This window comes from Sinocyclocheilus anshuiensis, unplaced genomic scaffold, assembly GCF_001515605.1.
Source record: "Sinocyclocheilus anshuiensis isolate Anshui unplaced genomic scaffold, SAMN03320099.WGS_v1.1 scaffold822, whole genome shotgun sequence".
Taxonomy (NCBI): domain Eukaryota; kingdom Metazoa; phylum Chordata; class Actinopteri; order Cypriniformes; family Cyprinidae; genus Sinocyclocheilus; species Sinocyclocheilus anshuiensis.
The window spans coordinates 1,201,203-1,226,165 of NW_015539892.1; the positions used below are offsets into that span (position 1 = coordinate 1,201,203).

The following is a 24,963-nucleotide window of genomic DNA, read 5'->3' on the forward strand; positions in this document are numbered from 1 at the left end:
ATAAGAGGCTGACAATTAGCTGAATATATAGCCTACTTGTTTAATTAGTGACACTTGCATTTTGCCTGCATTTTAAAATCTTTATTTGAATGTGGCAATTAACATTTTTATTTTAAAACCATTATTTGAATATGGCAACATAATATTGCGCTCTACAATATTTCTATCAGCCAATCACTGTGTGCATAGTAAGTATGCTGACATCATCCATAGCAACAAGGTCAACCCCGCCCTTACTCTTAGACTTCTCTCTATTCTTTAGTAAAAGTTTGTCTCAGCAGCTTTCTGAATAGGTTTTAAGAGAAAACTCTTAGCTAAAAACTTTTACTGCTATTTAGGAGAACTCTTAGTGGTAAGATAAAATGTTTTGTGAATACGGGCCCAGGTTTATACTGCACACACCACAATATTATCCTGCTATGTGTTTTGCTATGTGTCTATTAATATTGTCCAATCTGCTCATCACAGGGTTTCTCCAAGCAAGACTCATTCATTCATTTGTTAACGTTTATGGGTTTATGTATAACAGCTTTGTGTTGTGATGGAGCTGGTGTTGTGGAGGTCACACTCACAGACAGTGGACCACCGTGCGTCCGTCTCCTCCGTCATACTGCTCCTGCCACTTGGCCAGTCGTCTGACCAGCTGCAGAATGGAGCGTTTGGACAGCGGCGTGTCTCTGTACGCTGGCCAACCAATATACTGGAAATGTTGGACCAGACGGTAGCCGTCTTGAGGCTGGAAGCAGAACAGGAGATGTTTTGAGAACATTTATCCAGAAAACATTCATGTTAACTCATGTTTCACAAAGTGACAAAATAAGTCTGCAAGCCAAATTAAAGATCTCAATATGAACTAAAACATTTCTCAAATTCGTCCTAGAACTAATTATCTGAGCTGCTATTCACATTAATTTTATTAAAATTGTTAATAAAAATTAGTGTTGTCAAACGATTAATCGCGATTAATCGCATCCAAAATAAAAGTTTTTGTTTACATAATATATGTTTGTGTACTGTGTATATTTATTATGTATATATAAATACACACACATACAGTATGTATTTTGAAAATATTTACATGTATATACATTTATATTCTTATATTTTATATTATATATAAATATATTTAATATATAAACAACATATTTTTCATAAATATATATATGCATGTGTTTGTATTTATATATACATAGTAAATATGTACAGTATACACATATATATTGTGAAAAGAAAAACTTATTTTGGATGCGATTAATCATTTGACAGCACTAATAAAAATTATTATTGGAGTATGTTTCGCAAGAAAATACTATTATACTGTCTTTCTACATTAATAATATTATTAATTATATGTGTTGCAGCTTTTGTAATTAATGGTGACATTTACAATTTCCGAGTAAAAATGGTTTCTACACCAATTTTTTAGTGTACTGGATAACAACTATTGACTGAAACTGAAAGTTGGTTTGGAAAATGATTGTAACTATTTTGTCTACATATATATATATATATATATACACATTCACAGTACCTCCGATTCTTGCAGTGACAATGAAAAGCAAAAAAATAAATCAGACAGAAGCGAAAGCAAACAGAGATGTCAGCTGAAGACTAAGACCGGATCAGCTAAATGAGAGTCATATTACACACAATTTGCCATCGATGGAGCCATTTCATGGTAAATCTGTGATGCTGTGGCACTTATTTATTTTGTGCCGCTATGCTGCGCCTGCACTGATTAGCTACTGGTAAACCTCGCATGTCACCGGCGGTTAAAGAGAAAGAGGGGGAAGAAAAGAGAAGGGAAGCAAGAGGAGGTGGGATGAGTCTTCTGAAACGTTTGACGTTTGAAACACGTCAAGCTTCAGTAATGACTGCTAATGTGCACGAACAGAAAGCTCAAGATAACTCACATGGAAAAGAAGAAAAACTGCACAAAACCCATCCATGGCTTATATCAGCTGTGGCAGGATGGTGGTCAAATATTTATGTGATTATTGTGCTCATGCATATGTGTCTGGCATCACATTCAAAGATGCATGCGATGTGCTGAGTGTTGAAATCATGTGGATTGAGAAGGACTATAGAGTTGTGGTCTCTTTTAAGCTTAACATAATTTCTCACTTCACTAACTCAGGGTCATAATCTCAGCTGCTGTTGATTTACTGTCACATTAGGAGTCAAATCAAAGTGACTTAAGTGAATTTTTGCTTCCAAAAAGCAGTTTTATTTTAGCGAGTCACAGTAAGGATGGATTGACACCGAGCACAAAGTACACGAGGAGTTTCAGGGGGTTCAACAAGCTAATCTGTCGAGGTTCATCATCAGGGCACCTGTTTGAAAACCATCAATATTTTATTCACTTCAATAAGGTGAAGCTAATGGCAAAGAAACACTACAGATTAACGTTTGTTAACTGCTTTTGACAGCACTCATTTGACAAGAATAATTTGAGCAGCTGTTGTTATGGATTCTCCTCATGTGAACGTGACCTGTTCACAATCATCTATTTAGCAGCAAGTAAAAATACACACTAACTTTTAAACTTATCTTTGAAATGTTGCTTGTAAAAACAATTTATGGACTGGGTTCATATGTATCACAGTTTCTGCAAAAATATTAAGCAGAACAACTGTTTTCGATGTTGATAAAAAAAAAATGCTTCTTGAGCATCAAATCATGATTTCTGAAGGATCATTTGATTGAAGACTGGAGTAATACCTGCTGAAAATTCAGTTTTGTCATTACAGAAATAAATTACATATTAAAACATATTCAAATAGAAAATAGTTATTTTAAATTGTAATAATACTTCACAATATTGTGGTTTACTGTATTTTTGATCGAATAAATGCAGCCTCCGTGAGCATAAGGAACTTGATTCAAAAACATAAAAAAAACAACAACTTTGAACAATACAATAAAAACCTTTGAACAGTAGTGTATATATAAAATGTGCACCCTGGTCTGGGGACAAAAAAGCACAGACCTGGTTGGAGTCTGTGGATCAACAAAGGATCAAATGACATAGTGTGAGAGGAAAATCAATGAACACATTTCTGCCTCAGTCACTCGTAAAGAGCCACTAAACACTATTCCCTTTCCCTGTCCACTGACCCCACTTACCCGTGCCATGTTACAGATCCTAAAAATGCGATTGATAATGTCCTCGTCAATGTCAGCGGAGATGAATTCAGCCTGAATGGGGCCGTAGCAGCAGGAGCCTTTTTCTGGCCAGTACTGCATGCAGAGCTGCAGCGAGGGAGAGAATGACAGCAAATCAGTACAGAAGTTCACATCCAGACAACGTGACTCAATGTACTTTGAAATCTAAAGAGTGCAAGAGAAAATGGAAATAACTCAATAATTCTAAAGTCCACTAATCTGAACTCAAATTGCAGTGTGCCAAAGAAATCTGTTCCAATGATCTCTTACTTACTCAAACTTAAATGAGCCACATTATGACGAATCAAATTTCCCTCGATCTTCTCAGATAAAAGAATATAAAAATATACTGTAACTTTCAGAACTCCAATCTTCCACCCAAGTGAAAAAAGACCATTTATTGAAACTAAACAACTGAAACATCTAATTTATAACTTTTCTGACATTTCTGGAAAAAAGGTTATGTTATAAAAAAAGCTGCATCATTTAAAAAAAAATTATATTAGTTATATTTCATATATACACTACCATTTAAAAGTTTGGGGTTTGTACTATTTTATGCTCAACAAGGCTAAATTTATTTAATCAAAAATTTAGTAAAAACAGCAATATTGTGAAATGTTATTACAATTAATGTGGCTGTTTTACTGTATATTTGAATATATTTTAAAAGGCAATTTATTATTATTGGCAAAGCTGAATTTTCAGCATCATTACTCCAGCCTTCAGTGTCACATGATCCTTCAGAAATCATTCAAATATGCTGATTTGCTGCTCAAAAAACATTTCTTCTTATTACCAATGTTGAAAATGGTTGTGCTGCTTAATATTTTTGTAGAATCCTTTTTTTTAGAATTCTTTAATGAATAGAAGGTTCAAAAGAACAGCATTTATTTGATCAATAATGTAAAACCTTTGATCAATATATTGTGTGCTTGCTGAATAAATGCATTCATTTCTGTAAAAAATAAAAAAAAGAGCCCAAACTTTTGAATGGTAGCGTACACTTTATATACAGGTGCATCTCAATAAATTAGAATGTCATGGAAAAGTTCATTTATTTCAGTAATTAAATCCCATCTTCCAACATCCAATTGCAATAGATAACAAATGGAGGTGAGGGTCAAGCACTTCACATACCTGTGCAGCATCCATTTCATTCAGCATCACAATAGTGGAGCAGTTGTAGTCGAACACTAGCCTCCAGAAGTCGGCCACAGTGTTGGGCAGAGGGTGCTGCGTTACGATGAACGCCGCCGGCTGTTTGTGGCTCTAAGACAATCAATAAGAGAACAAGTTAACTCTTCCTTCCAGCACTGAAGATGTGCCTGAACCCAACACATCCCAACGTGCCTCACATGTGTAATGACCGAAACTAAACGGAGACCTGCAGAGGGACAGGAACACAGAGACGGAGTGATAACCTTGCCAAGGGATCCATTGACAAGGACTGCAGAGGCTTCGTTTGAGACAAACACACACGCTCTGCTAGCACGGGTCGGCCGTTCATTTCATTTGGCTGCTTATCTTCTTTTTTTCATCTTGTTGTTCTTTATCTGAGGTGTGTGTCTTCTGTCTTGATTGTCCTTTTTGGATGCTGCGTGAAGATGCTGGTTTACGGTACGAGTGTGATTATGATCTATGTGTGGAGATTACGGAGATGTGATCTAATCATGTACTCTGATCAAATTCATGAAGCTATGCAAACAAAAATTAGCACAAAAAACTCTACATCTATGCTTTTAATATCAATCTCAGTCATCTGTCTCAAGATGTATGTTGCACTGATCTGATTGAAGTCTGATTCATGCGAGTGAATCAGTTAATTCTAAATGCTCCTCTGATATGTAACATTGGAAAATCCGATTTATTTAAATTCATTTATTAATTTATCATTCATTTATTCCAGTTAATTCCAGTCATTCATTTATTCCAGTTTGTTTAAACATCCTTGTAAATGAACACACTGAAAATGATTAGATTGAAAGTCCCTGCATGGCATTTTAAGTCTTTTATTGCAAAATGTTTAGTTTTTTAGTTGTATATAGTGTACATTTTGATGTCACAGTTTGAAATTATCATTCTATTTGAGTTTATTCACTCAAAACCCTTTGTGTCTTTTAAGTAACTTTAATATAGCTAGCTACTTGTTAGCAGCTTATAGCTGACTTCCTTTTCAAAAGAGTAGATTGATTCTAATTTAATTACTTTAAATTACAAGTAGCCTGTAGCTTCAAGCTACATTTTAAAAGCAGTTTCTCCATAGAGTACAGACAGCAAAGACCTGCAAACAAAAGTACAGCAAAATGGCAAGCGCCAGCAATTTATTTGTGTTCATTGTGAACGCTCCTCTTATAGTTTAAAAAAAATGGCCCGTTTAATCCTAAGTGTTGGAAAGAGGATGCAAAATGAATGAATATCTAAATTCTGACTAAAATGACTAAATTATGAAATTACAAATTATGTTTGGGTGTATTATCAGTGGAAAAATATGTAATATGACCCCTTTAAAGTTCAATGCAAGATTGACAACAATGTAACTATACTAGATTTTTACATTAAACAAAGTAGGCCAGGTGACCTCTAACAAAAGCGATCAAACTTACATCCATCAGTGCTGCATTGATGTAATTGCTAGACTCGCCATCAACAGAAATGAGGAAAGGCAGGCAGCGGTCCACCGCGAGGACGTCCATGCTGCGGTTCTTATCGTGGTTACGCGGGAGCAGACCTACGCTGCAGTCCTCCGGACGGACACGCGGTGTCACTATATTCAGAGTCTGAAGAAGAAGACATGAAGGACTGTAACATACACCTTTAAAACATAGAAGAACATTAGGCTGCTCTTGGTCTTACTTGGGGAAAAATGGTGCCTTTATAAAAACCAATTCCGCTCGCACTGCTGGTCCAACCACAAGCAATGCAAATATTTTAGCAAACTGGTCAGTCATTACTTATGTATAAGACATACTGAAGAACAGAGACGTTGAGGGAGAGAGACAGACAGTGAAAAATAGCTTACAACAGAGAAAGATGCAGCGCTAGATAGAAAACGAAAGATCTGGGAGGAAAGAACGATAGAAACATATTCATCATATTTTATGAGACACCTCACAGATCTGAAGCTTTGCTTCCCCCTCAGACGGTAGTGGCTCGCTCATTTCACAGGGAATACAAAACAGAAAGGCACCATGAAAAGAAATAGCTCAGCTCTGGGCTTTATGAGGCTCTAGCAGTTCGCCGATGGCTTGTAAAGAAATGCTTTCTCCCTTGACGTTTGAGTCACGGTGTCTTTACTCACCTGTCTCATCTAAATGCGTTAAGGACGCCGCAGCACTTTGCCGATTGACTTATTCAAAAGCGCTTCGAATTTCTGAGTAATCAAGATGAAATCACACCAGAGAGATTGATAAAGTTGTTAGAAATATAGCTGTGAGGCCTTCAGCCATAATAGAGGACTACCAATCGAAAGCAAAGACTTTGGAGGATTCAGTAAATTAGGCTTCCACGTGGGCTACTCGTGTAGCTGCAGGAACACAAAGCATGAAGATTAAAAAAATGTATGTTCCTACTGTTTTTAAGATTCTCTTTAGTATCTCATTTGCTCCTAGACTGTAATGAGATTGAATGATGAGCAAATGGAGGTTGATCTACTGAGAAATCAGATTTCTATAGTGTCACAGATTGTGCTCAAAGTCTGAAATCAAATCTCACTATGAACTCAAACATTTTTCTTCAAGTTCTTCAAAGACTAAATGATCTGAGGTATGCTATCCACAATAATGTTTTAGGTCTTTACTTTTACTGCATGTCTGTAATTGTCTCATTTGTGTCTCCTGGGCTATGAAAGAGCAATTTCCCTCTGGACATATTAATTCACTTATTGTTTTGCTGTGCAAAGCGTTAACTGTTGTACTGATGGTATGGTCACATTTTAGAAGCAATCTACATAAGAAAAAAACAATCCATTTGTGTAGACTGCTCACCTGAAACTCATCTTTGATCTGGCTGGAGTTGGTCTGAGGGTCCAGTCTGCTGATGTTGTAGTAGATGGCTCTGAATTCACACACTGGGATAGCCGTGTTCCCACACAAACATGCTTCCAGTATGGCATCATGCACAAACACATACTGCTCCTGCAGAGAGAGAGAGACAGAGATCAACATTCTCTATGTCCAATACTGTGGATGTCTTACCATGAAACACTTCTTTCAAAAACATAAAAAAAAACATCTGAACGGTCGTCTTTATACCTTTATGTGTGTGTGTGTGTTCTAAAAAACATAGTTTAATTTCTTTTAACCAGTTTAATATTTAAATGTAATGCAATATCAGATTTACAATTCAACCCTATTGAAGTCACTTTTAATTTTCTTGCTGATTAAAAATTATTCAGACAGCTGGTAGCTTGTAGGCCACTTGAGGAAACATCCCTTTGGCATTTTAGCGCCTTTTTTAATAATAAAAACAATAATCACAGCTCTAAAATAATTAAGGGCTTGACTTAAACTTTTACATCTTCAAACCAGCCAATCTACATAATTCATGAACATCCAAACACATACGTTTAAAAAGCCTGAGCTCAAGTTGAAAGTGATCGCCGCACAGCATCATAGCAAATCATCAGGGAAATATGGAGTTGATACTCCCCACAAATGTCAGTATGAGAGCGGTGCATGAACATTGATGCATGAAGCACAATTTGCTGATGGCGAAATGACTCCAGCCTAAGGGATGTTTTACATGGATTACAGCGTTGCAGCTTCTGATGCCGAAATCCTGCGGTGACAGCAACGTCCCCCAAAACCGTTCCAACTGCGGCCTTAAAAATAAGATCAAGGGGGCACTCAAAGCACCATCCCCATCCTGCAGCTAATATTAAACTCCTTCTTAAACCCCGGCCCTGAATATGAGACGGAATTATCCATATTTTAACTCAACAATGCCTCCGGCTTAAAGGTTTGAATGTTAATGTAGGCCTTTGATCCATGCTAAACTAAAGTCAAGCTGAGCTGACCTCTCGTACCTATCACTCCATAACCTGGTGAGCACTTCTGCGTAGGGCTGAGGACAAAAGACGAGGAAAAAGCCTTTTAAAAGATTAATTGCTGTGTGTTGTGTCTGCAGAGGATTAGCTTTGAATGGAGCTGCAGGCTGACACAAATTGCCTCCCAGAAACCATTATCACCACCACTGTGTTTAGTGTTAGTCTTTTAAAGCATGCTGTCCTCATCGCAAAAAACATGTAATATTAGAATGGATCGAATAAAATGGCATGTTGACTTGATATAGTGTGTTATTTAGTGAGCATAAATAATAATAATTCTAATAATTATTATTATTTAAACAACAATAATTTATTATTATAAATAATAAAATAATAATTCATAATTGTACTAAATAATTCAGCACAATGGGTTTTCACATCAAATGCTTGAATGGTTTTCAAAAAAAGAACGAATTTTCATCCACCACTAGGGGGCATGACTTTGAATTCCAACATCCAGTAAATTCTGGGTAGGGGATCTGCCTGTCAAAGCCAAGGCAATTTCTTGTTCTGGCTGTTCTAATGTTACAGTGTGGAGATTAATGTAGGGAAGAGAAAGGTTATCTAAGTTTTAAACTGAAAACAGATGGCTTCAATATCATATTCACAGACTGGAGAGCTTAGTAGAAGGCTATGTGAGTATGAGTGAGGTTCTGAGGGCGTGATTGAGAAGTAAGTAAACTAGTGAATGGGTTAGTAAATGACTGCGTGTGTGAGTGAATCATTTAATATATGGATGAATGAGCAAATGAGTGAGTATATAGGCTGTGCATAATCTGGCTGCCTGAATGAAGCTGAACAGGCAGTAAGGTGCATTCTGCTCACCTCCGTCTGGACCATGTTGACTCTCTGTGAGCGCAGCTCTCTGATGCAGTTGAAGATGTCCACCACACCCTCACTCTCTGCCATGTCCAACATAATGTCCACTGCAATGAAGCAGCCTGTTCTTCCAGCACCAGCACTGCGGAAATTACACCAAAACAGGTTTATGTGAGGCTTTTGAATGCACGATCTATCTATCTATCTATCTATCTATCTATCTTATGAATGTGTTGTGTAATATCTATATTGTTACGAATGGTGTTACGAAAACAAGGTTCTGGCAGACCAAGATACTTGTGTGTGTGAGAGAGCATGGACAGAAGATGTGCCATCAGTCACTCTAAAACGACACTCACACACACACACAAATACAGAGCAACTCCACGGTGTCACAGATTGGCCGACGGTGATTAATGGTGCGAGCGGTAAACAACTGACAAAAAGAAAGCAAGGGACGGAGAGGGAGAGACAGGGAGGATGTCCTTTACACCTCACATCCTCAGTCATTCATACACTATTATCATCATCCCCAAATTACCATAAGTTATAAGAATACTGTATCATAATTGATATTCATCGTAACTGATACTCAAATTTCTAAGGCTTCTAAATGATCTACATGATCAAAACTTTTCTAAAAGAAAAAAAAAAGAAACAGTTGTACACATTCTACTACATGCCTTCTGTCGCCTAAATTGATAGTTTATGCTTTTTAGCAAGTAAAATGCCTTTTAGTATAATAGTGAATATGTCTCTCTTCAGGTCGTGGTTCTTCCTTTGCCTTGAAATCTTGTGAAATAAATATACAGATTTTTATAAAGTAAACATAAGAATACGTTTGATATTGTTAGTAATATTTCAAGATGAACATGTACTGGACTGAAGCAACAATCATTAACGTACAGTATTGCATTGCATTATATGTTTTCCCCCCTATAATATAAACTACAGAGCTTTGATCATAAAACTACAGATATTTCTATGCATTTTATGTAAGTAGTCTGCTATACTGATATAACGATCTCACTGTTTTATATTGTTTTAGACTTTGTCTTGTTTCAAAACACTGTTTCATTAAAAAAAAAATGTTCTGACATTTAATATGTCAGGCTTTACAGGATTAACATATGCAACACTGTTTTTAATCAAATTGGCAAAAATTACACACAAAGAAACCTCAAAAATGACAACAGAGCTTCTTAAATGAACTATATTACTCGTACACTGTAAGTCCTTCATTTAATATGTCAGGCTTTACAGGATTAACATATGCAACACGGTTTTTAATCAAATTGGCAAAAATTACACACAAAGAAACCTCAAAAATGACAACAGAGCTTCTTAAATGAACTATATTACTCGTACACTGTAAGTCCTCAGATGTCATATGATAATTTTGCGTTGGAAACAGTCCAAAATGTAATGTTATTCACTGGTAATCTTCCCCTCCACTATAGATCTCAAATTATTATTATTATTTTTTTTTACTTTTGTACATTACAGTTAAATATGGTACGTCAGTTTGTGTTGTGTCAGGTTTGATGACAGTGACCAACATTATTGGTGCTCACATATCCTATTACTGACTTTAACCCCGCGAGCTGCAAGGACATTCTGCTAAAACTCATTTTGTGTTTCATGCAAGTAAGAAGGAACATTTGGAATGTTCTGAAAAACTATTGCTTGAATCAAAATCTTAATCTCTGCACCACGAGCACTTGACACTTGGGCTAATCCGCTCTGAAAGTTTCTTTGTCACATCTGCTTCGTCTCTGGGATTGCAGGGCCGACTGCAAATTTACACTGCCACTTCACAGTCTCCTGCTGTCACCTTTCATTCTCAAACCTTCTTCCCACACGGCCCCCAATTACTCCCCACAATTGTGAGAGCGAGTCTGTCTAGCCGTGCATCCATCTGTGAGCACGACGTGGGCATGTTGTGGACAGATTCATGGGTGAATGTCTATCCATGTGCTGAAGCGTCCTACGTTAGTGTGAGAATGTGAGTGTGAAGATCATCTTCTCTTCTACCTCCCTGGGTTCTTTTACTTGTTACATGAGAAGTTAGTTATGCTGCCCAGCAAGTGCTCATCTGGACTGCCAAACGTTTGAGATAACATAAATATGTTTAAATACATTTAACGCAATCAATGCATTCACCTAATTTCACAGCGGTTTCGATTCACTCTACTCTCTTACTAAAGACTCATGTGACATGCTCTCATTTATCAGTAAATGATGGTGAAAGACCTTCTGAAGGGCAATGTTTGTAGGGTGGAATTTAACATCAGCATATAAATATCATCTACAAGATCACATAGAGAGACCAGAACATTCTAAACACTTGTGGGTGGCAGTTTTTAGTATTATTTGTAAAACCATTATAATATTTATTAATAACTTTAAAAAATATATATATTTTCAGTTTTCATTTTAATTTTTCATAATTTTGTCATTTTTATAATTTTCTAATTAATATTTAATTTTTATTTAGTTTCAGTTTTAGTTGTAGTAACTGTAGCATTTCATCTTATTTATTTCAGTTAGTTGCCAAGACAACACTTCTAGTTTTTAAAGTTGTAATATGTAATATTTTCATTTTATTTTTATTTCAGCTCTTTCAATTAATGAAAATTTATTTTTAATAGTTTAATAGTTTTAGCAATAGCAATAACACTAGTGGATGGGCTCTTTTGACTTTAGCCAGTAAGCAACCTTCAAAAAACCCTAGTAACTACCTAGCATTTATTCTACAATTCTAAATAATCAACAGACCTCTCACCGTAGATTCATAATCACACCATGAGTCCAGCTTCAAACCAGAACCTTTGACTTATAATAAATGTATGTCAGAAGAGTGAGAAAGGGACATAAGGAAGTAAATGCAAGAGAGGTTTAGATAAGAGCGCACCTGCAGTGTACCGCGATGGGTCCTGCGTCTGGAGCATTGAGGAACTTGACCTGGCGGATGAAGCCCAGCAGGCCTGTGGCGTAGCAGGGAACACCATGATCAGGCCAGCTGGTGAAATGGAACTGCCGGATTTCTCGAATCTCATGGTGACCCTTCTGCAAACAGGAGCATGTGGTGATCTTAATATCAACAGGTGTCATCATCTGAGGGTAAGAGGCAGGTGATCATGGTAGAAGATGGCTAGGATTACAAGACCCAATAAATGCATGTCAATAACAATCAACACCATGTAGTTTTTTTTATTATTATTTTTTTTTTTGTGAGTGTATACAGTTTAAATACCATGATACCATGGCCACAACATTATGGACAGCAAAACAAAATAACTTTTAGAACTTTGTGATCTTCCCTAAAATTTGTGCAGAAAATATGATGAAATGTCAGTCAGGGCCTCATGGTCAGTGTCCGAACCACTGCACAACTACACATGTGGTTCGATCTGTGTGAGCGCTGTGGCTTTTCACACACCGTGTTGTGTTACAGTAGAAACATTTATTTACTTACTAACACTTAATGCTCTGATAAGCTTTTAATTATAATTTGGGATTAAGAGCGGCATAATCCATGCCTGGAGGTGCTGATACCACCATGCGAGGACCTGTGTAGGCGTTTAATGCAGCTTGTGTGTGTGTCTGGAGAGTGTGTGTGTAACTGAGCTGCTATAGATGACGAGAGGTAACGGAAAAAAAAAACAGAAGTCTCTCTGATGTTCAACAATTGAAATCCATAAATGCAATCCATACCTAGATACATAAGAACACTCAAAAATGGTCTTAAGGAAGAGTTAACTAATCCATCTAAAGCTGAATATTAATAACACCTTTCATAACATTTGACCACGACACTCTTGAAATCTAGAATACTACAGTATGTGGGATTTGTGTCACAGATCTCTCCAAGAGGAACATGTAAATAAATAAGTAAATAAATAAATACATTTTTTTCAATGAAAGAAAATCGGTGGGGGGGGTGGGGGTGTCCTTAATTGTGACACAATGCAAAAACAAACAAACACCCTTAATGGTCCTAAAATTAGGTTTCATTTCCTAATGCAATATATAATTTATGAAATATAATATATATATAATACACTAATATATAAATATACAATCTAAAAATACAATTTATATTAACTTTTAAAAATGTAGTTTTTTTTGTTTGTTTTTGAGATGAAATGTGGCCCAGACATGTTTTCATTACATTTAAACATCTGAGAATCAGGAGACTTAAGCAAAAGTCCCTGTTTGATATCCATTTGATCTCATTGCTGTCTAAGAGAAACCAGAAAACATCTCTAGTCATTTTCTGCTCCCACTCATTATGAAGCACAACTATGCGGCGAGAGGAGGATGTACCCTAACAACTCTCTTTCAAAGTTGAGGAAGCGTTTGAAAGGCAGCAGCCTCGTGAGACAGATGGATTGAGTGATTTAAGAAAGTTGCTGATGACATGCTGTTCCATACTGCATTCTCCCCCTCAAAAACGACTCCCAAACACTAATTTCTCCCACTATCAAAGCTTCCCTACATCTGTTCCGTTTGGATTACAACACTCAACAACAAAACTCTACCCGCTCCTAAGAGCTTTTTTTTTTTGCCATTTGCGTTCGTTGCAAAATATTGTCTGTTGGCTTATGTTAAGATCTCATAAAGTTTGTTTGTTAGAACATTGTGGTTATGTTTTTTTAATTTATGCATGATCTGACTTCAAGCTGTTCCTGAATGATAAGAACAATACAAGTGATTGAGTGAGAGATGCATTATGGGCTTAAACACAAGCTGATGGTTCATATGGTATGGATGAACATGAGACTGAACAAAGAGATGCATGCAGAGAGTGCTAAAAAGTTTTTTTTTTGTAATGTACTTGAGAAACAGTTAAAAAATAATTTTAAAATATAATTTTTTAAAATTACTTATATATGTATTATATATGTGTGTACACTTGCTAAGAACAGCTTTTCTTGGTGGAAGCTTTGCGTTTGGTTAGCTAATAAAATATTACAACTCAATTCAATATTATGTGTACAATTATTTAATTATGTCATCCTGGTATCGCTCTCTCGTTTCATACAAACGTAGCTGCTTCCATTTTGCGACGATTGTTTTGCACACTGTAATGGATTATAATATATAACTAACAAACTGGTAAGATTTTAAAACATTTTCATCTTAAATATCTTTTATCGCCTTAATTATTTATGTGGTGAAATGTCATGTAATAAGTGGTTTGACTGCACCGTATCCCTTAAATGTCCGTCTAGTTTGAACTTGCCGCTTGCTCACAACTGCTGTCTTCACGGAAGATTTGCGTTCAAATATTTAAACTCAAATCAATATTTTGTGTCTAATTATTTAATTATGTGGCAAGTAGCTGTGTAATACGCGGGATAATGTACATCCAGCCGGTTGTTATCACAGAATAACCCCCTTCAGGGTCATACAAGACCCCAACCAGCTGGATGTACATTTTCCCTTACATTACATGCAGGCATATTACATGGAATTTTAGAAAATTCCATTTTAGAAGCATTTGCATGTAAACTGATACAAGGAAACCGAGAACACCCGAGCAATGAAAAAGAACAAACTGAGACATCTCATATGAGTGCAGATGGGTTTTTACCTTCTGAACAGTAAAAGTCCTGATCACATATTCTGCAAGAGGCTCCGTTTCAGTCAGCGTCACTTTGATGTCTCCATACAGCTCGGTCTCATCAGGCCAATACCGGACACATTTCACCTTAATGGACACATAGGAACCCACACATACACATTATTACACAACACCTGCATCTTAATTTGTCTGGGTATTACTCTATTTTACAGCAAGGTCTAAGTCAAATTGGCATTTGCAGAAACTGTATTATTAAACAAGTCCCTGATGACATTTTGAAAACAGAGAGGTGTAATTGGCCACCTGTCAGACAGGATGTTATCTCTGAATGAACAACCCCTGTGGTCCGAGTTCACTGGAGCCAATCATTGAACACCTCTCAATTATATTCAACGTGACATCAAACTGCTCTCGTTGGGGATATTGTGAAGGACTTGTGCACATCATTGTGCTTGATTTTAGGATGTCCTCCAAAATGCTTGACTCACTCACTTAAAGTTTCCCTTGTATATAAAGCAACTTCCTGTTATACTATTTTTTGTTTTCATTTGCATTTATTTGATGGGTCAAGCTCACGAGTTCTTGACATATTTTGTGAGATTCACCAAAGTGGTTTAGACTCTTAAAAATAAAGGTTCAAAAAGTTTTTTTTTTTCACAGATATGCCATAGAATAACTTTTTTTCAGCAAAACATTCTTAAAAGAACCATTTTTTTCTTGGTGTGAAGAACATTTTAATAATCTAAAGAACCTTTTTTCCACTATAAAGAACCTTTTGTCCGATGGAATGGTTCTATGGATGATTAAGGTTCTTCATGGAACCATAGATGCCAATAAGGAACCTGTATGTTTTAAGAGTTTACAGTGCATCTAAGATTAGGGAATTAAACCAACAACTTTGACTGTGCTTGCTATTTTCTATTCTTTGAGATACGGAAACAAATTGCACATTTGCATGGATTTCTTGTTAGATGTTACTTCCAACACCCACCTCACAGATTTATATATACACTCCATTTAACCGGGAGACCATAGTTAAATGTGTAGCAATTGGAGGAGCCTGTGATATTTATTAAGGAAAGAGATAATTACAAGAACCCTACCCTGCCCACTTCCACCAGGTTGGTTACCATGACGATACTGGCAGAATTCTCTTGCCAAATCATCCTCCAGAAATCCCTCAGAGTTTCCTGCATGGGCCCTACAGGAGAGGAGGAGGTACAAATTTAGAAGATCACGCAACACTCACAAAACAACTAGAAATAAGATGCAATGTTTGCTTATGGATTCACAGACAGTCCCTGAGGGAGAGAGCATCACAGACCAGCATGAATGTCCACACTAGTATATCATGGGGTTGTTCTTTCTTTTGAAGATGGCTGACCAATGCAGGTTGACTAATCTAAAGTACTTAGTATTGTATTGTAATTTTACAGTATATTTTTATTAATTATTTGTTTTGTTTTGCACTAATAGTAATATTGCAATATTATTATTATTTTTTTAAAGTGGCCTATGAAAATGCAAGTGGAAAGAAAAATTGGCTTGTTCAAGATGTAGATGAGTTTCTTCATCAGAACAGATTTGGAAAGATTTAGCTCACCAATGGATCCTCTGCAGTGAATGGGTGCCGCCAGAATGAGAGTCCAAACAGCTGATAAAAACTTCACAATTATCCCCAAGTAATTGTGGGTTATACTGTTCTGATGAAGAAATAAACTCATCTACACCTTGGATGGCCTGAGGGTGAGTACATTTTCAGCAAATGTTCTTTTCTGAACTATTCCTTTAAACTGTTCACTTTATGGTGTGAGTTGGTTCTTGTAAAGAGTAAATCCATGTTTGAACACCCAAATTTTTCTTCAAATCGTTCAATCCTAAAAAAGTCTTTTTTTTTCCCTCCTGTGCAGATACACAAACTATAGTAAAGCTAAACATAACTGAAAAAAACAACAACAACAACAGCTAAATACATTGAGATTAAGGAGGCAATATATTTTTAAATATGTACAAATTATACCATTTCTAGCAGAGCTATGCTGATATTTAGCAGTGCTTACTTTGCATAAAAACAAACAGGATCTCAAATAGGGTGACATTCAACTTAATTTACAAACATTTTACACTAATACAACCAATAAAGCTAAAAACAACCTCATTTATAAATCAGAAGCATATGAAGTGCAAAATGAATTCGCTAGACTATAGAACTGCATGCACAAACAATGCAACTCAGCATATCTCACAGATGCATGCTGGAAACTAGAAAAGCTATGTACACTAGTACTGTCGCTACTTTTAGTTAGCATTCAAAAGCCAACATATAGTCTACTTAATCATACTTTATATTTTGGATATAGCGACAGATGTGTAGATTGTGTTCATGTCAGAAGACTTCTTTCGGTTTTTCCGATGCTGTGCATTTGTTATGTGTTTTGTTAATTACCTTGTGTGGCTATGTAGTGCCTTGGTCTGTGGTAGCCCTGGGAAACAGAAAGAAAAAGGAAGATGAAAATTATTCAAATGAAACTCATTTTTATACCTGCACAAACCGCATGCAACAATGAATTCGCTTAAAGTAAACTTTGTTTGAATCCGATTCAGCACTCAATGAGACATTGTAATTTCACCTTTCTGACGCCTTGGGTTCATTAGCATTTTAACCACTGTGAAACAAATTGGTGACCAATGTAGCCTTGCACATGTCAGGCTTTAAAGCACCGCTGCGGTTTACGACCGGGTCTGTGGTATGACGGAGTCCGTAATTGTTTTATTATCCGGAATGAGATTGGGTGGCCTGATTATAGCTGCTGCAGGGAGAAAAGCCTCGCGCTGAAGCATATCCACACGTGTTTACTTCCCATTTTGTAATGATCACAATCATATCGACTGTGTCATTATGGTGTTTAGATCAAGTTAGTGGATTTGGAGCAGCTAAGGAAGCACTTTCATTTGAGCTGTCGCTCGCTGAGGACATGGAGCATTTGCTAGAATAATTTGCAGAAACTCAGCGCAGAAATCCCCTGTATCCTTCATTCGTTTTAAGCAAAGCTCTTAGGAGCATAGCACATAAATGTTGCATTAATCTATTAAGCCCTTCTTTGACAGCAAAGACTGAAGTTGTTCTGACATTTTAAGGTGGTTTCACAATACACAGACTTTAAAGGTCATGAAGGTAACACTTTATTTTAAGGACCAGTTCTCACCATTAACTAGTTGCTTATTAGCATGCATATTACTAGCATATTGTCTGTATATTAGTACTTATAAAGCACATATTACTGCCTTATTCTGCATGACCATATTTTAGATCCCTTAATCCTACCCCATACCTAAACATAACAACTACCTAACTTACTATTAATAAGCAGCAAATTAGGAGTTTGTTCAGGGAAAACTCTCTATTCTAAAGTGTTACTGTCATAAATACTATGTTCAAACTTTCAGATCATTATTTCATTATCAGCATGCGAAGCTTGTTTGATGTTTTAGTTAACATGAAGTAAGGAAAATATACACTGCCATTCTAAAATGTAGGGTTCGTCTTTTAAAAGAAGTCACTTATGCCCACCAAGGCTGCATTTATTTGATTAGAAATGTAATAAATAGAGTAAAATAGTGAAATATTTTTACAATAAAAAAACTGTTTGAATATATTTTAAAATGTAATTTATTCCTGCAATGCAAAGCTGAATTTTCAGTATCATTACTCTAGTCTTTAGTGTCACATGATCCTTCAGAAATCATTCGAATATGATGAATTGGTGATCAGCAAAATTTCTTTTTATATTTCATTAATATCCATGTTTATCCATTTTGTGGGAACGTATATTTATTCGTATTATTATTATTTGCTGAATAGAATCTTTAAAAGAACGGCATTTATTTGACAGATTTTTTTTTTTTTGTAACTTTTCAAATTTCTTTACTGTCACTTTTTATTAATTCAATGTGTCCTTACCGAATAAAAGTAATTAATTATAATTTTTATAATACATTTGAATAAAACATTAATGAGTTAATAAATATCATATAAACAAAGTATATTCATGAATATAAATATTTTTTGAATTTATATTCGAATAATATTTGAATTTCTTAAAAAAAAGAAAGATGTGTATGTATGTATAATGTGTCATACTCACGTCTATATAGTTGGCGTTTATGTAGTCAGAGTGAGGGTCTCCTTCCAGCAGCTGCAGTCGGACACGAGTGTGATCATCTGTGGGGTCAAATATTCACAGAAGAGCCAGTCTAAAGTTACACATACACTTTAAAGGGGAGCTATATACGCATGAGCTGGCCAGGAAACAATTGCACTAGGGATGTAATGATTCACTCTACTCACGATTCGATTCGATTCACAATTTTGATTTCACGATTCGATTCGATATGGCTCACGGTTAATCGTTACATCCCTAAATTGCACTGTACTGTACTGTACTGTATGCACAATGTCATTTACCCATGCAGGAGTTTTGTGTGTGAAATTACTTTTGGACAGAGAAAAATCACAAACTCTACAAACATTTCTGCTAATTTGCAGTTGTAAAACCTCAGCATAACTTCCTGCATAAGGAAGACAATTTAAAGGGGTCATATGATGCTTTTTTAAAGATAATTATTTTGTGTATTTGGTGTAACAGAATATGTTGACATGCTTTAATGTTCAAAAAACACAATTTTTTTCAAATACTGTACATTATTGTAGGTCCTATATGTCCCGCCTTTCTCAAATGCTTCGTTTTCTACAAAGTCCCTCCTTCCGACAAGCGCAGTCTGCTCTGATTGGCCAGCTGACACAGTGCATTGTGATTGGCCGAACACCACAAGCACTCGTCGGAAATGTAACGCCCCTTACCATAATCGCGAGCGTCAGCTTTCAAAATAAATGTAAAGACAGTAAATAATGTCATTAGTTTTAACATCAGTTCAAGCCCGAAAGGGGAACAGACACAGTAATGATGCAGTACACAAGCCGCGGTTAAGACAGCTGACTCTACTGTGATGTGATGCTGTCTCTCTCTCTCTCTCACACACACACACACACATGCGCACGCGCGCGCACACACACACACACACACAAACGATGCGCAAAACTCCGCATTTGAACAGTCAATAGCAAATACTTAAACTAGTAACAAAACATACTTACAGTCGCTGATTCAGAAGCGCCAGATTGTCATAGCAAAGTCAGAATTACCTCCTCTCCTAGGTTCATGAAACGGTCGTCCATAAAATGCATTGCTGTTCTGTTGTAAGTGATCTTAAAGATTCCTAAATGCATCTACTTTCGGAAGGCCAAATAAAGTGCTTTTGCTTTCGCCTAGAAACACACAGCGTCTCTCTGACATGGCTGCTTCAACACTAACTGCGGTTACTGAAACCACGCCTTCTTTCTTTGCGTGCACATTTGGGCGCATTATGCAAATATTCGCACATAGTGAGGTAGATATGTGGGGGCGTGTTAGAACGAGCTGTTTTAGGGGGGTGTGGCAGAGTCTTAACTTTGATAAAGAATATCTCTTTGGTTTTGAGACTTTAGTCTTTGCAACTTCAGGGATCTTATCTATTCACGAACAGCTTGTAACACTCCAAAGAGAAAGGAAAACTTGAAATCGCATCATATGACCCCTTTAATTTTTTTTTAAATATCTATAATGATGGGGAACAGTTTTTAAAAAGGTTTTTGTTTCTAAGCAACTCAAGTCCGGGTGCCCCAAGTTCAGCATTGCACTCTGGGAATTGAAAATAAGAATGAGACCATTTTCCCATCCAACGAAGTGGATGTACAGTTGGCCAATGATGTAATTGATGTAATTACTCCAGCACCACCAATCTTCATCTCTCCTTTGCTATAAACACTTGACCTGCTAATGTTTAGCACGTGTGCTGTGTCTTTCCACCCTTGAAAGGTGAAGCTGCATGTCTTGGCAATTATGACAACACTTCTGGAAAAGGGGAAGAGGGTGGAAACGGAAAGAGAGGAGGGGTAGAGGAAAGGTCTGACACTAGCTCCGCAAACCCGTGTGGCGTTCTGCTTTGATCACATGGAGAATGCAAATGCGCTGTTGAGGCATGTCGACTCCAAGCCAGCGGATGTTCTCTGATGGCAGGCAGCTCCGCAGAATCCCTCCTGATTTCTCTCCGTCTTTCCGCTTTTTCGTTCCGAGGAGAAGCAGGTCCATGTCTCGAGCTGTAAGTGGGTCGTGAAGGTTGTTTACTTTCAGACAGCCCCTCCTTCCTGTCCAAACCTGCTGCGTTTCTTATTCTGCCTGCTCAAAATTCACCAACTTATATATTTTTTTAACTTCAGACTTTATTTGCTCCTTCTCTCTCGCTCGCCTCACAAACATCAGCTGTCTCTCACCGGTGCTTTGGTCTGTCTGCTGACCTCTCTGCTCCCAGAAAGGGAATATGCGTGAGGGAAGCAGAAAAGAGGGAAATGGAGGGATGTGGAAAGAGAACGAGAGAAAGAGACGGGGCTAATTAGACGCCACTGAGTCAGTTGTCATAACAGCAAGTGCTCGGCAGGGATCTTCTCCGCAGTGAGGGGCCAGACACAAAGCTCTAATTGGGAGAGAATGACCCGACTACAGAAGAGTGCCGTGATGCATGGGTACAGCAGTTCTGAGTCAGCCTGCAAAACTATTCAGATGTCTGGATTATCACCTGTTTAGACATGAGTATGAGAGACGGTACAGTGACATGATGATGAGTAGGGTTTGCCTCAAAGTTGTCTTAATTCTGCACTGCTTGCACCACAGAAATGAGTCAGTGATTCCTCACGTCATGCAGTTAAATGAGCATCGTTGTGCCATTGCTTTTCTAAGGGGTTAGAGTTACTTTTACACTGCTTTTTTTAACTGGGGACCTGAGCCATATCTAGCTGCTCTTTTGAATTGGGCCAGTAAGCAATGATCCAGAACACTCTAACAACTGCATGGCTACATCCTAGAAATCACTCAGAACACCTAAGCAAACATTTAGCAACACCCTAGCAACCACCCAGAACACCCAATTAAATCTCAGCAACGTCCTTGTGACCACACACAACACTGTAACAACCCCATAGCAACGTCCTAGAAACCACCCAGAACACCCTGGAAACCTAATTGCAACGTCCTCAGCAACCACCAAGGACAACACAGCAACCCCATATCAACACCCACACCCCAGAACACAGTAATAACTGCATAGCAACACCCTAGCAGCCCCATATACCAACTGCATAGCAACACCCTAGCAACCCCATATCAACACCAACACCCCAGAACACAGTAAAAAATGCACAACAACACCCTAGCAACCCCATATCAACACCAACACCCCAGAACACAGTAAAAAATGCACAACAACACCCTAGCAACCCCATATCAACACCCACACCCCAGAACACAGTAATAACTGCATAGCAACACCCTAGCAGCCCCATATCAACACCCATACCCCAGAACACAGTAATAACTGCATAGCAACATCCTAGCAACCCCATATCAACACCCACACCCCAGAACACAGTAACAACTGCATAGCAACACCCTAGCAACCCCATATCAACACCCCCACCCCAAAACACCCTAGCAACTGCATAGCAGCCCCATATCAACACCCACACCCCAAAACACAGTAACTGCATAGCAACACCCTAGCAACCCCATATCAACACCCACACCCCAGAACACCCTAGCAACTGCATAGCAACACCCATATCAACACCCACCATGTAGAACATCCTAGAAACTGCATAGCAACCCCCTAGCAACCCCATATCAACACCCACACCCCAGAACACAGTAATAACTGCATAGCAACACCCTAGCAACTCCATATCAACACCCACACCCCAGAACACCCTAGCAACTGGATAGCAACACCCATATCAACACCCACAACCCAGAACACCCTAGCAGCTGCATAGCAACACCCTAGCAACCCCATATCAATGACCACAACTCAGAAAATCCTAGCAACTGCATTGCAACACCCTAGAAATCATCCAGAACAATCTAGTGACCGTCTAACAACATCCTAGCAACCATCCAGAACACCCCTGAAAACCGCATGGCAACACATTAGTACCCACCTAGAACACTCTAGCAACCACATAACAATGCCCTAGGACCCATCCACAACAGTATTGCGGTGTCAAGTTTTGCACAGGCAGACACTATTCATGAAAAATCTATTTTAATCACATTTTTAAAAACCTATTTATCTCATTATGGTTGATGACCAGTATGACTGCAGCTTTTCAACAAAAATATTTTGTTTGTACACAATAGTTCCAATATATTTTACATTATTCAAATGAAATCAGGCACTGAAACATTTTAATGTACAGCAGACAAGTGAGAAGAGAATATACTGTGTGAATTGAAAAACAAAGTTCTAAAATTACAGTGGCCACCTGAAAATGAATGAAGGACAAAGAAATTTAATTATATAGAAGAAGCATCTGCAAACAAATTCTGCACAAGCTTTTCTCCAAACTAACTTCACTTTTCTGAACCATTTTTGCAATGACTTTCAAGGTCAGTCAAATATTTTAGTGCCATGAAATTCATTCATTTTTAAGCTTATCACAGTTGACAAATACTTTCTAAGGCCACTGCATCTGTTATCGGCCTAATCATACTGATGCATTCATTAAACAAACAAACAAAAAAACACATGCAGCTTTAGGCTAAAATCTCAGACATAGTGGATCTCAGGTGCAGTCGTAACATTAAAAATCCTCTCTCATTTTGTATCTCATCCTAAAGGTAAAAACAAAAAGAACAACTTGGTACTTTTGTCTGTTTAAAAGTACCGCCTTCAAAATGTCAGCAGTCTCTTAATCAGCGCTCTTAAGCCCGTGTCCTCGCCGCTGCTCTTCTATAGAACCTCAGTGTGTTGTCAGCTGGCCCCAGTGCTTTATACACCTAAACAGCCTATTAAATCCCTGCTTGGCAGAAAAGAGTTTCCAGTGTCAAATGGGCCGAGTGCTGTCGCACACACCTCGTAGCATGAGAGTGAGGTACTCTAATCCAGTTTAATCCATTTCCATCCGCTCTGGGATAAGACGCTTTGCTCATGAAGTATACCTGAGAGGGGTTTAGAAAGAAGCAGAAGTGTTTATGCGAACGCATGAGCTTTGAGAGCTTGGTGTTAGGACAAATGTCATCCTAATCCGAAAGGGATTCATTTCGGAAGGTTAATTTGCACCAACGGCAATAAAAAGGATCTATTTTGTAACGTATGCAAGGATTCTTATTAAAGAAATTAATTTCCATCTGTTATTCGCACCATTTTGTAAGGAAGTGATCCTATTAGTTTATATAACTAGCTAAAGGATACAAACATCACTCTTTAATATCTCAATTTGTTTCTTATAGGCAGTAAAGAGATTAAATGGAGGTAAAATGGAGACTTTTGCTGGCCTTTACCATTTCTTGAATGTTTCTACTTAGAAGTCACACAAAAGCTGTGCTTCTGGAATCAAAAATGGAATTTCAATATAAACATTTCTCATCCAAATTAAAATGTTGATTCTTGAATAAAGCATAACAGAGTTTTCTGAGCTATGACAGAGCAACCTCTAAATATTGATGATGTCTAAATCGACTAATCATTTAAATGTAAATGAGGTATGAATCTGACTAGGTATTTATTCTTGGTTAAGAGCATTAATCGATGACTATTAACAAACAAACAAAAGCGAGAGTGTAATACACTACACAGCTCATGTGAATGCTAATACTCCAGCTTTGGTCAATACATCAGAGGAGGATTTTTTCCGCAAAGACTTCAAGGGAACCTGACGATTCTGGCAGCGCTACGTGAAGGGAATAAATGTCAGAATTTGAGGAGCTCAGAGAGAAGAAATGAGAAGGTGTCTTCATCCAGAAACACAGATCCACGCATGCAGAGCACTTAAAAGACCAAGACACGCTTTCCTCTGTGTTTAGACTAATGAAAATTAACAACCTGGACATTTATTATTCAGCAGGTGCCTTACCTTGAATATTTTAACCTCAGATCCACAAAGGCATTGATACTAACAGGTTAAAATGAGTGACAGTTTGGATAATGAGCCAATGTGTGTTGGTTATCCGTTGGGGGTTTCATCCCTCTTCATGGGATGATTGTGTGATGTTGGTGTTCGTAAATCAGAAATGTTGCCTTGGCAAACTTAAAGCTGAAGTACTAAAATTACTAATACCAAAACGGAAATAAAAAAATCAATTAAAGCTATATATATATATATATATATATATATATATATATATACAGTGGGTACGGAAAGTATTCAGACCCCCTTCAATTTTTCACTCTTTGTTATATTGCAGCCATTTGCTAA

At 37.4% G+C, this 24,963-nt stretch overlaps 1 protein-coding gene across 5 annotated transcripts in view; it reads right to left on the bottom strand.

Moving 5' to 3' along the window:
* Positions 1 to 521: 521 nt before the first annotated feature.
* LOC107685823 (receptor-type tyrosine-protein phosphatase T-like) overlaps positions 522 to 24,963 on the bottom strand; it is a 116,591-nt gene continuing 92,149 nt past the window's right edge. For all 5 annotated transcript variants that reach the window (XM_016482559.1, XM_016482556.1, XM_016482560.1 and 2 more), the window contains 11 exons: positions 18,767 to 18,843; positions 17,068 to 17,104; positions 15,725 to 15,822; positions 14,631 to 14,747; positions 11,946 to 12,100; positions 9,038 to 9,173; positions 7,152 to 7,301; positions 5,772 to 5,945; positions 4,306 to 4,437; positions 3,127 to 3,252; positions 522 to 736 (listed from right to left, as the gene is read on the bottom strand). In XM_016482559.1, the coding sequence (XP_016338045.1) occupies positions 569 to 736; positions 3,127 to 3,252; positions 4,306 to 4,437; positions 5,772 to 5,945; positions 7,152 to 7,301; positions 9,038 to 9,173; positions 11,946 to 12,100; positions 14,631 to 14,747; positions 15,725 to 15,822; positions 17,068 to 17,104; positions 18,767 to 18,843 (1,370 nt within the window). In that variant the 3' untranslated portion in view covers positions 522 to 568. The remainder of the gene's footprint in view (positions 737 to 3,126; positions 3,253 to 4,305; positions 4,438 to 5,771; positions 5,946 to 7,151; positions 7,302 to 9,037; positions 9,174 to 11,945; positions 12,101 to 14,630; positions 14,748 to 15,724; positions 15,823 to 17,067; positions 17,105 to 18,766; positions 18,844 to 24,963) is intronic.